Here is a 16739-nt window from a genome sequence, read left to right on the forward strand (position 1 = left end):
GCTCAGTAAGATTGCCGCGTTCTCCCGCATGCTATAATATCTTAAGTTGTTGGGTTGTTTGGCTTTTTTTTTTAAACATCTGTCATCATTTCTTCTTTATACCTTGAAATCCTACATAGAGTGGCTGGCTGTTAAGTGGCGACAGACTCACAGTGGCAGTGGTGTTAAGCAACGCTGTTGACGGCGGTGCGTGCCAAACGGCATGCCTAGGCTCTGCGGCGACCTTCAGCCTGTGACGGTCTGAGTAACGGAGTGCGCTGCTTGCATCTGTAGAACTAGTTCAAGGGTAGCTGTATCAGTGGGGTGGTGTGCCCCGTTAAGTAGACGCGCCAGAAGAAGGGTATGCTGCGGTGCTGTAGTGACTACGTTGTTTTGGGATCCAAGCTGCTATCTCTGCCTGGGATTGTTCTGTACTGCGTGGTTTAAACATTACCATAGTTTAAAAGTTATGACCAATTTTTGAACGTCCAGAGTTGGTTTTGGTTCTGTGGACAATATAATTTTGCCTTCACAGTCTCAGTAAGCAATCTGAGTTACGGAGTTAATACTTTGCAGTTTACATAAATCATCTGTACAGATAGCAGAACCGTGTATGAGAGGGGATAGGCATTTATTATTTACTCTTCCAAATTTGGACTAATTAATGAAATCAAAAGAAATTTCTTTGAGATAAGCTATGAGCTTATTACCTGTGAAGTTACACACTTCTTGGTTCTGCATCTGCGTCTTGAGCTAAGTTCTTGTAAATGACTCGTTCATGAAAATAAAGGGCTGCTCAGTGGGGAGCAAAGAAGAAATCTGAATTATCACGTCAGTAGATCCTCGTGAATCCTCCTGCTTAGGAAGCAGGTATGTCCACTTCTGAAGTTACTCCTGAAAGCGTACTTGGTGAACAGCTCTTACAAGCTGTTCATGCAGTATTTGGCCTAATTTTAGTAACAGTAACTTCTTAGGCTTTCTTTTGCCCCTGAAAAATTTTGGGTCTGCCCCCTCTACCCCCCCAAGTACAGAGACAGAAGTTATATATTTAAAATACTGCAATTTGAAGCTATTTCATTTTCATTAGCATAGAGGAATAAAAGTTTGTTTTAGAAGAGGAGGGTCCAGTCTTGTTATGTTTGTTTGTCGTGTGTTGACTGTTAAGATTTGCATCTACCTGTCTGAATGGGTGAATATTTTGGGGGTAGTTGCAAGACATGTTGTAAGTTGCTGTCCTTCCCATTTCTCCATGGAAAATCTGTGCAGAACGAGAATGTATTTCGCTCTTTGGCAGTTTCAGAATCATTTAGGTCACCTCACAGTAACCCATTCCTTTAGTTTCAGCTGCAGAAGGATCTTCTGTTACTCCAAACCTATCTGGAGAAAGAGGCCCTAAAAGCCTGTAGCCTAACATGCTTGGTCTTGCTTCCTTAGAGATCAGTGTTACACTAAATCCCAAACACATTGAAACACCCTGCTTGAAATAATGGATTGTAATTCCATTACAACTAAATTTCTCTGTTTTTTAATTTGGAGGGAATATCTTTTCAAAGATTTCCAGAGATTTCATGTAAGTGCTTGTCTGAGAGAGGAGTAACAACTATTTCCGAGCTAAGGTGCAGCACCGGAATTCAGGTTTCCCAGTTGGAGCAGCTGCTGAGTGACTCCTACGTCAAAGGTCGATTTACTGTTTGCAAAACTTGCAGCACAGTGAGTTTTCATGTGTAGTCAGAATACATCTGGAATTTTTCTTGTCATATTTTTGCGTCAAAAAACATAGTGCAAAATGGGTAAAATGGAAGCCAAGCACAATGTTAACTGTAGATATGTATTGTGGGTTTAGCTGCTACTGAAAATTACTGAGAAAAATGATCACCTGTAGTTACTAATATGTGTAGGCAGTTATAATTTCTGGTCAATCTCATCCCTTCCCCACATTCCTCCACTCCAAAGTGTCCTCCAGAATTCTCTGTAGACATATTTGCAGTTATCCATATGGTTTCAGAGAGAAATGGATATAGGTTAACAAAGTTTCTTTATGCAGGAGTTGGGAATTTTTGAAGTCTGTCTAAAAAGGAAACCTATTTTTAATATCTAAGTGTAATTTATGCATAAAACGAGATTGGCTTTTCAGCTTCGTGATCCATACCAAATTAAAATAAACCATGATACTTGTATTAATCGGCGTAATATAAGAGCTAAAAATATTCCTCTCTCTGTTTTTTTGTGTACAGAAAAGATGAAAAGGAGTATGCACTGAAGCAAATTGAAGGTACAGGGATATCCATGTCGGCCTGTAGAGAGATTGCAGTAAGTGTACATAAATGAAAGTATTTTTACTGACACTATTATTCAACAGGTATTTTATTTTCTTTGAATTAAATAACACAAAGTTGATCTAAATGTTTTCCTTAAAGTATGCAAGTGTGAAAGTTATTCAAACATAAGATTTTCTTAAAATGCTTTCTAAATAATACTTTTTTTGAGTGGAAAGAGGTGTTCTTGCTAGATAATGGTAATGCCTGTTTCTAGTATAGTTTTGTTTTATCTGCTTTTATGTGTTGAGAGGGAAATATACATGAACTTTTTAATGAAGATTTATTTTAAAACTGGATTTTTTTAAAATGACTTGAAGTAAAAAGGTTCTGAAAGATTACAGCTGTCATTGTAAGTCCACATGCTAATAATGCATTCTGTTTCAGACGAAGGGTAGCTTACTCTTCTTTAGCAGCTGAGAACAATTTGTTCTCTTCATTCCTTGTTTGCTTTGCTGAGTACAGAGAAATTTCATAGCAAAATAAGGAGCTTTAATTGTATTTTTATTGCTTGTATCTTAGGAGGAAAAAATGGATTCAGAAACTGCACACTTCTGAGCACAGTAGTGCCCACACATATGTATGTGCATATATCGTTCTTTCAGAGTTGGTACTAATTAGGCATTTGTATGTGAAGATTGGTCTTTACATGTTCGTTTATGACTGAAAATGTGCATTACTGTCAAAGTGCTGGATAGTGAGTAAAATTTTGTAATGCAATAAGTCCTTGCATTGCAAAAGCAGTGCACTTGCTTGATTAAATATTTACCTTGTTTCAATGCTGTCAGTAGCTGAGGGCTGTTGAAATGTGCGATAGGATTTGGGCCTAAAGCTTTTTATAATCTAGTAGTGTTGCATTGAAATATAGCAATCAGGTATGCAATGTAGGGTGAGGCATTAGAAACTCATGATGTTTATGAACTGAACAAAGCTCTGTACTGTATTTAGCGTGATGCTCATGGTAATTCTGCATGAAGAGACTTAGCAGATAAAACTACTATCCTTTTAAAGTGCTTGTCACTATAAGGTCAAGGTCACGCGTGGATTTGAGAGGTGGCTGCGCTGCTGTCAGTCAGTGTACACAGAATCTACCCTGTGACCTTTTTGCTCATATTTTTGACTTTGGAGGAAATTAGAAGTCCTCTTTTAATATCAGTACTAGATTATATTCTTGTTACTATCAAGTCTGTTTTGACAGCAGTGAGTTTGTTTGTTTGTTTCTTTGATTCTTGTCTGTCTTTTGTCTGTTTTAAATTGTACTACTGTGGAGATGATGTGTGGAATAGTCCAAAGGAGACTTTCCCGTTGTCATGATAGCACTGTGGTATGGAGCTGATTCTGTGACACCTGGGCACAACATCATGAGGAAGTACAGAGCGACAAATTATTTTTTTCCCACTGATGATGCATCACCATTTCAGTCTTGATTTTTTTTTTTTTTTTGTTAAATTGATGAAGCTTTGTGCAAAGCTCAGTACAGTCTGGGAAATTTCTCAACTACCATGTAAGTTGCTTAAATCCTCTCAATGGTTCTTCCTGTAATTCTTCCTTGAATGATATTTTACTCTTCTCCAGACTTTATCGTAAAACTTTATAACCTGAGGTAATGTAGCAAATCACTGTTTGCCTGGGTGAAATTTCAGGTTAGTCAAATATTAGAAATGTGAAATAGTTGAAAAAGAAATACGAACTTTTTGTCATACAGAAACAAGAAGAATGAATTGCATTTTCCACAAAGAGAATCAGACTTATAATTAATGCATTAATATTTATCTTGTATTTAAAGGCTTAGATAGGTAAAAAAGAAGGTAGTATTTACTGATTAAATAACGGTTATCAGCCTGGAAAGAGGCCATGCTAAAATATCATGGGTAGTTCTTTTTGATGTCTTAAAAAAAACCAAACAAAAAACCTGAACATCCCCCCCCCCCCCCCAACCAAACCAAAAGCAACCAACATCCCTCTCCCCTGCCTGACACCGCCCGCCTTCCCCCCCCCCCCGCCCCAAAGAAAAAAAAAAACAAACCCAAAAAACAAAACCCCAACCCAAACCCCACCTATATTCTGTGGAAGCTGAGAACATGGAAGAAGCACCAGTGTACTTAGTTCTGTGTGTGTTCAGAATATTCTAATAGCTCTATAAGCTGAAGACACTCAAGAATGTGCTCAAGAAATATATTGCTGAACTAAAAGGCATTTGGTTTTGCAGTTCAGTTTGTGTGTAGTGTTGCCTAGACACTCAGAATAAGATCTGCTGGCTAACTTTCCCAAAAGAAAAGGCGGCTACTCCTCTCCTGACATTAGAGATCAAGTTGGTCTGTCTTTGCTTAGGACTTTGAAAAACATAAAGCCTCTTTTACTACATATGAGCTTTTCATGGGAGAAGGCTTATGTCAGTGAAAACATCATATAGGCAGTGGTTTCTGGGGCAAGTGATGATTACTTTCTTTCAAATATAGGGTGCTACCTGCTGAAGGAATCACTATATTAGTCGATTCTGTTGTATTGAATAAGAAAATACTAGAGGGGGTTCTTATATAATAAAGAATTGCGGGGTAGCTAATTTCTTCCCTGTAATTCGAGTCTATTCTGAAGATGACTGAAATGCCAATAATTTCTGTGTTCTTGTCACGAGGCAGATTATTGCTGGGCTTAAGCAATAGCATTTTTGAAGAGTAGAGCTGGAAAATATGAATAAGAGTAATGAAATACAGAGTTCTCATTTTTACATGATTATTTAGTTAATGAATGTGACACCTCTTTAAGCTCGAGACTTGTATTAGCTTATTTTTGAACCAGTGATGGATGAAATGTTTTCATTATTGCTTGAACATCAGGGTGGGATTTCTAATTGGTTTTGTAATGTGGGCAAAGAAATTTCCTGAATTCCTAGAGCTATTTATAGACAAAATAGCTCTAGGAATTTGTTAATTTAGTTTGCATAGTAGGAGATGGAAGAGAAATAAAATACATTTTTAGATATTAAGGCATTAAGAAAACTCTGTTCCTTTCCATTCAGAGGTAGGACGTCAGAGCATATTCACTGTGAGGTAGTTTAAAGATACATTGGAAGCCTGCACAACAAAAGAGCGTATGATTATGCTACTGGGTATTAGGGCAAGGATATAAATTGATGCAGGAGGGACTTTCCTGTATCCTTTGATTTGGAAGAAGGAAACTAAAGAGTCGAACGTAATCGAGTAAAGAGATAGACAAGGATAATAAACTGGATTTATAAATAATTGGATTATGGTTTGGAAAGGTTTTTCTTCATTATGCTGAAAAGGTTACAAGTACTTTTTTGGGGAAAGGAAGATTTTCATTCAGTTCTGCTGCCTTTGTGTTTTACTTTTTGCTCCTTACCTTATCTAAGTAGCTTTCTTAGAATGACAGATGGAGACAGAAGAAACAGACCAGAGAGTATTATTTGTTAGGGCTGTTTTTTCCTGTGAAGTATCTTGGCCATCATCTGTTATGAAATCAATAGGTATAACTTTAAAATTCTGCAAACAGCTAATGGTAATGGAATTTTGTGTTTGTTTATCAAAAAAGCACCAAGGTAATACAGCTTTATCTGAGATTTCTTGTCCCAAAGGCTTTACTTGCTGTGAGAGGATTATGGTGGTTACTTCAAGTATTTTGCTTTCCACAGCGAAGAAACTATAAACTTCTAATTGTGGATTCTGAAAAAAACTAATTCAGAGAAAAGAAAATATAAGCCTTTTCTTAATCAGTGCCCTTCAGTGGCTACTGTCAAAATATCTGGATATGTAGCCTCTCCCTGAGCATGGAAGAACTTCAGTGCAATTGGTTGTGACTATATAAGGTTTGCTAATGGTGTGAGAGAAGTATGGTCTCATTGTGAGTATTAATGAAAGGAGGGTAGGAAAAAACAGTAAAATGTCTTTGCTTAAATTTAATTTTTTTTATTCAGAGAAAGGGATTAATTCGGTGACTGATTTGGACGGTGGATATTAGGCTTATGCTGCTGGACCTTAAACTGTTTGCAGCTATCTCCATTGGAACTTATTTTAGTGGCTAAGTCACTTCCAAAATTTGTGATTCCCTGTTGCTTTTCACATGAGGAATTGCAGAAACCAAAGGCTGAATAGTAGTAGCAGTTAATCTGGAAATCCTTGGAAAAATTGCAGTCTTAAATAACTTGGGGACCTACAATATGATTATTGTTACTGGCTTATTTAGCTGAGATGGTGGAGTTTAGGATCCTAATGGGAGGGAGTATATCAAAAAGCAGGATCACAACCCTGGACTTCAGGTGAGCAGACTTCAACCTCTCCAGATACCTGCTTGGAAAAATCCTATGAGATACAGCCCTGGAGAGAAGAGGGATCCAGGAGGGCTCATTGATATTCAAGGATCACCGTGTCCAAGCTCAACAAAGTTCCATCCCAACAAGTAGGAAAGCAAGCAAAGGCAGCAGGAGGCCTGCATGGATGAACAAAGAGCTCCTTATTGAATTCGGACATAAAAAGGAAGCATATATGAGGTAGAAGCAGGGATTGGTAACACAGAAAGAGTATAGAGTTGCTGTTTGATCTTGCAACAATAGGTGTTAGGAAAGCCAAGGCTGACCTGGAGTTGAGTCTGGCAAGGGACCTGAAAGGCAACAAGAAAGGATGCTGTAACTACATAAACAGCAAAAGGACAACTAAGGAAAACATAAGCCTGCTGCTGAATGGGAACAAATAACATGGAAGAGGCTGAGGTACTCAATAACATTTTTGTCTCAGTCTTCACCGGTAAGACCAGCCTTCAGGAGTATTATGCTCATGAGACCAGAGGGAAAGTCGAAAAAGGAAGACTTACCTTTGGTGGAGGAGGACCAGGTTAGGGAGCACTTAAACTGGACATACATAACTCTGTGGTGCCTGATGGGTTGCACCCACAAATGCTGAGGGAGCTGTCTGATGTCATTATGAGAACACTCTCAATTATCTTTGAAAGATCATGGTGATTAGGAGAGGTTCCTGAAGAATGGAAGAGCAAATGTCACTCCTGTTTCCAAGAAGGAGGATTAGGGGAACTATAGGTTGGTCAGCCTCACCTCAGTCCCTGGGAGGGTGATGAAGAAAATCCTCCTGGAAACGGTTTCCAAGCACATGAAGGACAAGAAGGTGATTGGGAGTAGTCAGCATGGATTTACGAAGGGGAAATCCACCTTAACCAACCTGATAGCCTTCTATGATGAGATGGCTGGCTTGGCAAATGAGGTGAATGCTGTGGACGCTGTGTATTGTGACTTCAGTAAGGCTTTTGATACCGTCTCCTGTAACATCCTCATAGACAAGCTAGCAAAGTACAGGTTAGGTAAGTGGAAAGTGGGGTGGATTGAAATATGGCTGAACAGTTGAGCCCAGAGGGTTGTGATCAGTAGTGCTAAGTCCAGTTGGAGACAAGTGACTAGTGGTGTACCCCAGGGGTTGATACTGGGGCTGATACTGTTCAGTATCTTCCTTAATGAACTGGATGCTGGGACAGAGTCTATCCTCAGCAAGCTTGCAGCTGACACAAAACTGTGAGAAGTGGTTGACACACCAGATGGTTGTGCTGCCATTCAGAGGGACCTCAACAGGGCCAAGAGGAATCTCATGAAGTTCAACAAAGGGAAATGCAGTCCTGCATCTGGGGTGGAATAACTCCAGGCACCAGTACATGCTGGGAGCTGACCGGCTGGGAAACAACTCTGCAGAGAAGGCCCTGGGGGCCCTGGTGTACAGCAAACTGACCACAAGCCAGCAACGTGCCCTCAGGGCAAAGACAGTCAACAGCATCCTGGGCTGCATTAGGCAGAACATTGCCAGCAAGTCAAGGGAGGTGATCCTTCCCCTCTAATTCAGCCCTGCTGAGGCCACATCTGGAGTCCTGGGCTCCCCAGTACAAGACAGATGTGGACCAACTGGAGTGGGCTCAGTGCAGGGCCATGAAGATGGTGAAGGGACTGGAGTACCTGACATATGAGGAGAGGCTGAGAGAGCTGGGACTGTTTAGTGTGTAGAAGAGAAGGCTTGGGGGAGCTTATCGAGGTGTGTAAACACCTGATGGGAGGGAATGAGGAAGTGGGAACCAGACTCTTCTCAGTGGTGCCCAGTGACAGGACAAGAGGCAATGGACAGGCATTAAAATACATGAAATGCCTCCTGAATATGAGAAGACACTTATTTACTATGAGCATGACCAAGCACTGAAACAGGTTACCCGGAGAGGTTGTGAAGTCTCCGTCTGTGGAAGTGCTCAGAACTCAACTGGACACAGTCGTGGGCAGCCTGCTCTACCTGACCTTGCTTGAGCAGGGAGGTTGGGCTAGATCTCAAGAAGTCCCTTCCAACCTGAAAGATTCTGTGACTCTGTAAAACAATCTTCTAGTATTTCTGTCCATTTAGTAGAAATAGAGCCATGTCTTTCAGATATATTTCTAATAAGCAGATAAGCATTTTGTACTAATCAAATAGTATGATTGCACACTACTTGGTGGTGAAATACAATAAACAAACATGGTTTGTTAAGTTCCAATAAAAGATGCAAGTCCCTCTTGTATCGTGAGTTGCTCTTCTGAGGTTCCTGACTGGTCACTGAAATTAGGTATCTTATGCAAAGTTCTTGGGAAATTTTTGAAGGGTCTGAGCTTTATTCCCAGATGTATTTTTTGGGTCTGTTTGTCACCAAAACACATATTTAATCTAGTACTTAGAACAGTTCCCTGGTATGAGTTGCACATATTTAAAAAAAAAAAAAATCAGTGATAAATGAAAAATAAGTTCAGTTTTCCTCTGAAAAACAGTCAATGTTTTTAGTTTATTCTGACTGTTGTCTTACTTACATGGAACTGTCTCAGTATATTAAATATAGTAGTAAAAATGTCCTGGAAACCAAGGAAGTATTTGTAACAGTTACTTGTACTGCAGTGAATACAGCCTTGCTCTGAAATTCTTAACCCAAAAGAGGATAGTTTAAGAATGTCTTTTATAAGATCATTTTTTTCCCCCTAAAGCCTGTAGACAAAGATGACTACTACTAAAGGTTTCATGTGAACCAGTGACTTGAGTTAGGTCCTAGGAGGCTTTTCTGTCAACTCCTGGTCCTTTCCAGCTTTTCTCCCCACCCATAACACTGAGAACTTTCCCTCTTCCAAGGATAAATTACCAACTCTAGCCGTCTTCTCTGTAAATGGTGATCTTAATTCTAAACTTCATTGGATTTTTCTGTATCGGGGTTGGGGTTTTTTTTAATATCTCAGTAGCCTTTTTTTCTATGGGGAAAAAGAATTAGACTAGGCTGTTACAGGTGATTTAAATGGGAGGAGTAGAGCCACAAACCAGCAGCATTTCTCTCTTAGCTTTGCTTAGGAGTGCCCTGAATTGCTGCAGTTTTGCCCTGGGTGAATGTTGGGTCTGGGATGCGTAACCATGTTAGTTGCCACATCCTGTGCCTGTGTGTGCTAGTTGTTAGGGAAGCTGCTAGCGGCTGCTCCTTCTGGGAGACCTTGAAACGTTGCCAGTACACTGTGGGACACTAGTGGGAACATTAGTTGGCCTTTATATTCATACTTGCATTTATGGGCACAGGCTGAAATAATTCAGACTGTAATGTTAAATGAGTTACTGAAAGCTCATTCGAACAATTTAGTGTGCACAAATTATTCTCAGGCCTTTTGCCTATTGATGCAATGTATCTTACAAAGTGCTAGAGGGTACAAATATTTTGGCATCCTCAGTTTCTGAGGGTGGGCAAGGTTTTTTGAAGCCTTACAGGTTAAACGATAGGTTCTTGTAACCTTTTTGTGTTTGTCAGCTCCTTTGAACAAGGCTGTGTCTCACTGTATTTATGTTCTTTTCTGCCTCCCTGCTGCCTGTGGCCTTCCATTGCATGTAGGCAGCTCTTCTTGGGCTGTGTCTCCCTTCTCTTGGCTTTGGGGGTCTGCGGTGGTCTGCTGAAGCTAAGCCAAGGAGGTCCAGCTAGACTTACTGACTCCGTCTTGAAGCACTTTGTGCCTTTGCCATGTGCTTCCCAGCAGTGCTGCTGGTGGCATGGTGCAGGGACACTCAAGGGGACATGTCATGCCTTGCTGGTAGAGCTAGTAAAGCTCATTTTCTTTTACCTCTGTCAGGTGCTGCACATCGCTTACAAGCTGTTCTCACCTCCCTGGTTAGAAACAGCTTAGTTGAGTGAACTAAATGTGAAGCTACTTAATTTGAGACTGTGGACCAGGCTGTTTGACCTGTCTCTGCATCTCTTAGGAATTTAGAAAAGATCAGCTGTACAGGAATAATGATAGCTTTTCAGTATTAATGAATCACTTCAGAGATTTGTAATACCATTGCCTCTCTTCAAATACAGTTACATAGAATTTCGAAAGAGGTACAAGTTGTTTGCTTTGGCTATATTGACCCTTTCCTTGACTATCTCAGCAGCTTGCGGTATTTGCTGTTAGGCAGAGAAGGTACGTTTCCAAACCTTGGTCCCTGGCTTTGTTTAAGGCAAGGTTAGGTAAAACAAAGCTTTAAAAAAGTCTATGTCCCTGAGCACATTTGCTGCAGGAGATTCCTTTTGAATGTCAGAACTTTTTTTCCCTTGCCAAGATGATATAAATGTGTAAAATATTTGGCAGTGTAAAATCTCCCCATAAATTCTCTACTACCTAATTAGAAAAGATTGTTTGATTTGTGTTTGTGGAAACTTTGAAACTCCACTCCCTCTTTCAATAGCTGGAGGTAGTGAAATAAGTATAAGTTTAAAAAAATAATAATTTGAAGGGATTTTTATTAGAGAGTTAGGGCATGTGTTGGCTAGAAGTATCTGTGCATCGTGACTTTATGAATCAGCTGGAAGAAGGTTTTTGGTTCAGCTACATGACAACTCATGTTTTGCATGCCATAGGAAGAATAAGAGCTCACTGTGTTACATGGCCTAATCTTGTATAATCTGTGTAATTTAAATGCTTTTTGTGTAAAGGAGTACTTAAATTCCTGCTTTGGTTATTCTTCAAAAGAGTTCTGTGGACATTTTTTGTCTTTTTTGTTTTATTGTATCTGAAAGAACAATTAACTTAATAAAATTTAAAAAGTACACAGGTAGTAAATCTGTTGAATAAAAAGAGATTTTTGTTTTAATCAATTAAGCTGACATTTTTCTTATTGGCCTGTAAATGCACTGCAGTGTTTACAAAAATAAGTTTCACAGCTTGAAGTATAATTTTTTTGTCAAGTAATTGTAAGAAAAGTAGAACATCATCTGAAGCAGCTCGTCAGCCCCATTGTCTAACTACAGCCACCTCCTTCAGCAGTTTAACAACAATAAAGAACATGCAGAGGAGAAAGGAAAAGGGAAACGCTGCTTTTATCACCCCGTTACTTTCTAACTACAATATTTGAAACTTTCTTTTTTCCCCCATACAGAAGTTGCTTTCCTTTTCTTGAGGTTGTGTCTCCGTGCTCAAAGCAGGAGAACAGTATCTGTGGCATGTATGTTAAAAAGAAAGCTTCTACCCTGTTCTAACTCAGTGTGAGCTGAAGAAGCTGCTCTAAAAATTTGGTCGTCAACATCAGTTAGGATACAATCCAAATTCCCAGTTAAGCTGACTGGGGAGGATGGGTGTTCAGTGCCGATCAGGCTCAGTTGTTTTCACTTTGAATTTGCTGTTCACTTTGGATTCTGAATATTCTCAGAACACACAAATGCAAAACCAACTGACAGTGCCTTCAACAGAAATGAACAAAAAAGCGAAGCCAGGCCTCTTCAGGTTAAGCTGGAGGCAGCAATCCACTGAAAGCAAATAGCTACTTTATCACTTGGATAAAGAAGAACAGTTGCAGATAATGCAGGAAATAAATTTTTAAATACTTACTTGCCAAACTTAAATGTTTCCTGCAAGATTGTGCGTGCGCGCGTGTGTGTGCGCGCACATGAACATATATGTTTTAAAGCTTCAGTTGAAATGTTTTGTAAATTTGGGGTTCTTTTCTGAATTTGTGTCAAACCTTTCTTTTTCTCTTCTGTTTCTCATTTTCTCTCTCTCTCTCTCATTATATGTTTTCCTTATGTTCCTCCATTTGTACTTTGCTGTAGCCAAGTGAAATTAGTTTATGTATGTTTTCAGTGTGTTCTGTGTGGAGTTGTAAAAAAGTTTGAATGGTATAATGACTTTACATAACTCTAGAATGTGCCTTTTTCTAATTTAACATTACATGTGACTGTTTTTGATGCCTCAGACTGAGAGGTGATGGCATGGGTTTTCAGATGATGGATTTTTTTTGTTGGGACTTCTGTCTTCAGACACTGTTACTAAATTGCCCACTTTATTCAGCAACAGGCTCACGTTTTCTTGTTCAGTCTTTTACAACTAATGTAGTAGCAGAAGCTTTTCTTGTTGCCCTCAACATTCATTGCAAGTGTCAAGTCTAGGTAAGCTTTGGCTTTCCTGATGCCATGCCTAGGCAATGTTTCCGAACTCCTCCTATGTAGCCTGTCCCTGTTTGTGCACCTGTGTATACTGCCCTTCTTGCATTGGAACTCTGATAATCTGCTTAGCCAAGCTGGTCTCCTGATACCTGTATTTTTGAGTAGACCTGCCAGCTTTCCTGAGCTCCTTTGCTCTTCAGAGCTACTTCCCATGGCCACCTACCAGTTCCTTCAATAAGCTGAAGTCTGTTCTCCTGAAGCTCCAGGTCTGTGCTCTGCTATTTGCCACCTTCTCTGCACTCAGGATCTTGAACTGTACTAGTTGATGGTTGCTACAGCCAAAGCTGCCTTTGACTGTCGTATCTCCAACCAGTTCTTCATTGTTTGAGAACAGCTGTGTGCCACTATTGTTGGCCCTTCTGGTATGTATATCAAGAATTTGTCCCTGATATCCTCCAAAAATTACCTGGGTTGCTTCTGCCCTGTTGTGTTGCCCTTCCAGTCAATGTCAGGGAGGTTAAGGTCTCCTGTAAGAACCAGGGCTTGTAGTTCAGAGACGACTTTGAGTTGTAGAGAAGACTTCATCTGGTTCTTCATCGTTACCGGGTGGTTCTGTGATGTACTCCCAACACAATCATAGAATCATAGAATCGTTTAGGTTGGAAAAGACCTTTAAGATCATCCAGTCCAACCATTAACCTACACTACCAAGTCCACACTAAAGCAATCAAGGGTAGACTAGACTAAACCATGTCCCGAAGTGCCACATCTACCCGTTTTTTGAACACTTAATGTCATCCTTATTGGTCTCTCTGCTGATCCTGACCTGCAAACTGTCTGAGGCCTCTCTGTGCCCATTAAGTCTGTGAGGCAGAAATAAAATGTTATTAGTAGTGCCTAAACTGGGTAAATTAATACAGAACAGAGATAGCTGTATTGAAAATGGAACATCAGTGGAAAAATCTTTAGGACTTGATTAAATGTTAAACAATTAATTGCTTTTTTCAATACATCATTTGGCATTGGTTTCAGTCCTGTGTATGGCTAAGTGAATAGTGTTTTTAGTCTACAGCTGTATTTTACTCTGCAGGTTTTTGTTTGTAAGCTGAAGTCGGCTTTGTTACTGAAGGTGAGATGTCATGTTATCTTCTGCTGAAACTTTATTCACTTCATTGAATTTCATTATGTTAAAAGTTTCAGTGTGATGTTTGTTTTCTTGTGAACCTCTGTGTCTATTTTTGTGGTAAACTGAAAAATAGCTCTGTTTAAATACCGCTTCCATTGTATCTTACTGAAATTTTTCTTGTCTTTATGATGACTTGATACATTATTGTATGGGTATTTTGAGACATAGGGAGGCTTTCTTGTTTCCAAACTGTAGTTAACAGTACAATAGTCACTAAATGGATAGCCTGGATGGCTAATTCTGTGATGCATCTTGTCCACGGGCTTACAGTGTGAGGTTGGTTACTATGTAGAGTTTGCTTAGTTTGCATTTTGATAACAAAGATGTGAGCATCACGGTTTTGTTCTCTGCTCCATTTGGCCATCTGACTGGCAAAATGCTCCTGCCTTGTAGAAGAACATCATGCTCATCCTTCCTATCTCGTTAGCGGTGTTGGGATGCTTCCTTAGACCTGCCTGTTGCCTGTATGTAGCGCATGTACTAAATTGTGGGTGTATGTGTATACTCAGTATACTTGACCTTGAGCTTTTTCATATGCAGCCACCTGAGGATACTGATGTTAGGGTAGTCCTGACAGGCTATACTGTTGGAAAAAGTCATCAGTTTTTTGAATATGTGAACAGCATATTGAAAGAAGCTATCAGTAGAATAATTTTTATTATAGACAGTTATGAAATATGAGATCTGCTGCCAGTTCCTGAAGACATTTGAGGGAGCCTCTGCCTTTTCTTTCTGGGCTAACGAACTTATCCCATCCCATGGCCCCTGCAGAGTTTGTTTCTCAACTCTCATTGTCTTTCCGTATTTTCAGTTGCTTATTAGATTACTCTAGTTTCTTTTTTACCTCAGTTGCCTTTTGTTCTATTTTCCTTGCTTTCTTCTCCCTTTCTGTCCAGATGCCTTTAGTATTTACAAGCAATACACTGGTTTCCCGTCCACTAGCTCTGTCTTGGATCCATTTTGGTTTGACTTCCCTAAGCTTCTGCTCTAAAAAAAGCTTCTTATTACTGTGATTAATGATCTCTCTCTGACCAAACTCCAAGGTTTGTTCAGTATCCTCATCTGCCGTAGTATCTTTGCACTTCAGACTAATAATTGTTCCTTCTTTTTTGACATGTTATTTTTGTTACGTATTAGTGATTTTGTTCTTGCCTAGGTTTTATCTAGTCTGTTTTATTTTTCTGAGGATGGGTGATCCTTACAGCTTTACATTCTACTCCAAGTATTTATTATACTTGTGGCCTAAAAAAATATTTTCTCGCTACTAAATCGTCTTCTGTACTGTTCCACATCTGAAATTCACTGAACTTGCTCGAAACCTTGTAGTCTAAACAAGCAATTCTACTGTGATTTTAAGTTTTAATCATTTTCAGCTATCTCCATTGTTCAGATTTTCAATCTGAGGCCAGATGGATTATTTCATTTTTCCTTCTTCTGGGCATCTCAAATCCAGACCATTTTCAAGCTCCCTCGCTCTTTCTTCAGTACTTCTAGAACTTACGGGTTTTTTTTTTCAACACAGATGGGCCTGAAAACCAGATCTATATTCCTACCCCACTGGGACTGTTTCAAACATTTTCTTTCTCCTATGAAACACTGTTGTATAAGGTGCCGCTATAGAAGCCTTCCTTGAAACCATTCCATTTCTGTCTTATCAAATTAAGTGGCCTTGCAGTCCCCTCTAAAAATGCAGAATGTACAAAACAAACACGCTTGTCTTCTATTAATTTTTAAAATTAATATTCCTTGTTAGTTAAAGCTTAAAATGCCATCTACTTGCTTATCAGATGTTCATATAATTATTTTTGTGTTGTTCTGCATACTAGTGGAAATACATGGAGATATAACTTGTCAGAGCATTCCCAAAAGCACCGGTCATGTTGGCATTACTAAAGTCCTAAAGTGTTCAGTTCTCTTGTGTGGTCTGTGGTGAACTGATTGCTTATGTTTTGGTTTAATAGCCTTTTCTCCTTCTCTTGCTTGGCATTTTCTTGTGCTGTTGACTTGTACTGACTGACTAACTTGAAGCCTTAATTGCATACCCAGGACATGATTGCTATTGCATGTGCAAAACCAAATGCATAAAAGCTATAGGGGTTCTCCTGCAGAAGTTCCCCCCCAACACACCAACAGTGACAGCATATGCATTTGAGGATAGACAGTGCTGCTCCTCTTCTCGCAGCCAAGAAGAAGGGGAAAAGGTGAAGGAGGAGAGAAAGTAGTTTAGGGTGTTGTCAGAAGTGTCAGAAGAGGATGAAGTGAGATGAATTTAGGGTGATAGTTGAGCGGTGGTGATTGTTTTGCAGCTTATTCTGCCCCAGTGAGCTCTCTTTTCCTTTGAGTGCTTAATGCTTAGGTTTCACTCATCATTTCAGCTTCTGTGTTCATTGGTCCTCCATCAAATGTCCACAGGAAAAAAAAAATCCATCCATCTAACTAAAGCACTCAGAGGAGTTTGTCATCTAGTGCACATCATTGTTGTTAATACTTTATCAATATCTATAAAATTATGGTGAGTTTGCTAAGGCAACAAAAGGCATCTTCCAGGGGTTAATCTGCTGCTACTCTCCTTAATTTGGCTGGAGGGCACTAGTGAGTGCCAGTATGGGATGGGTCCCCATAGCACTTGTGAATATCTCCAGTAATCCAGGGGCATGGCAGTGAAGGTGACTGTTTCTGGACTGCATTCAAAGGGACTGAGCTGAGATTTCTAGATTTGGTAGGACTTGTTCTCAGAGCACTCGTAAGCTGCAACATTTTCAGTTTGACAACTTGGCAGTCGAGGTGGTGGAAACTGGCTGGATACAAAGCCTCAGAGTGACTGTTGCTTGGACAAAGGACAG

At 39.7% G+C, this 16739-nt stretch overlaps 1 protein-coding gene across 2 annotated transcripts in view; it reads left to right on the forward strand.

Annotated features, from left to right (window-relative positions):
• CDK19 (cyclin dependent kinase 19) overlaps nucleotides 1–16739 on the forward strand; it is a 134367-nt gene that overhangs the window by 17838 nt on the left and 99790 nt on the right. For both annotated transcript variants that reach the window (XM_075707471.1, XM_075707472.1), the window contains exon 2: nucleotides 2214–2289. In XM_075707471.1, the coding sequence (XP_075563586.1) occupies nucleotides 2214–2289 (76 nt within the window). The remainder of the gene's footprint in view (nucleotides 1–2213; nucleotides 2290–16739) is intronic.

This window comes from Pelecanus crispus, chromosome 3 (genome assembly GCF_030463565.1).
Source record: "Pelecanus crispus isolate bPelCri1 chromosome 3, bPelCri1.pri, whole genome shotgun sequence".
NCBI lineage: Eukaryota > Metazoa > Chordata > Aves > Pelecaniformes > Pelecanidae > Pelecanus > Pelecanus crispus.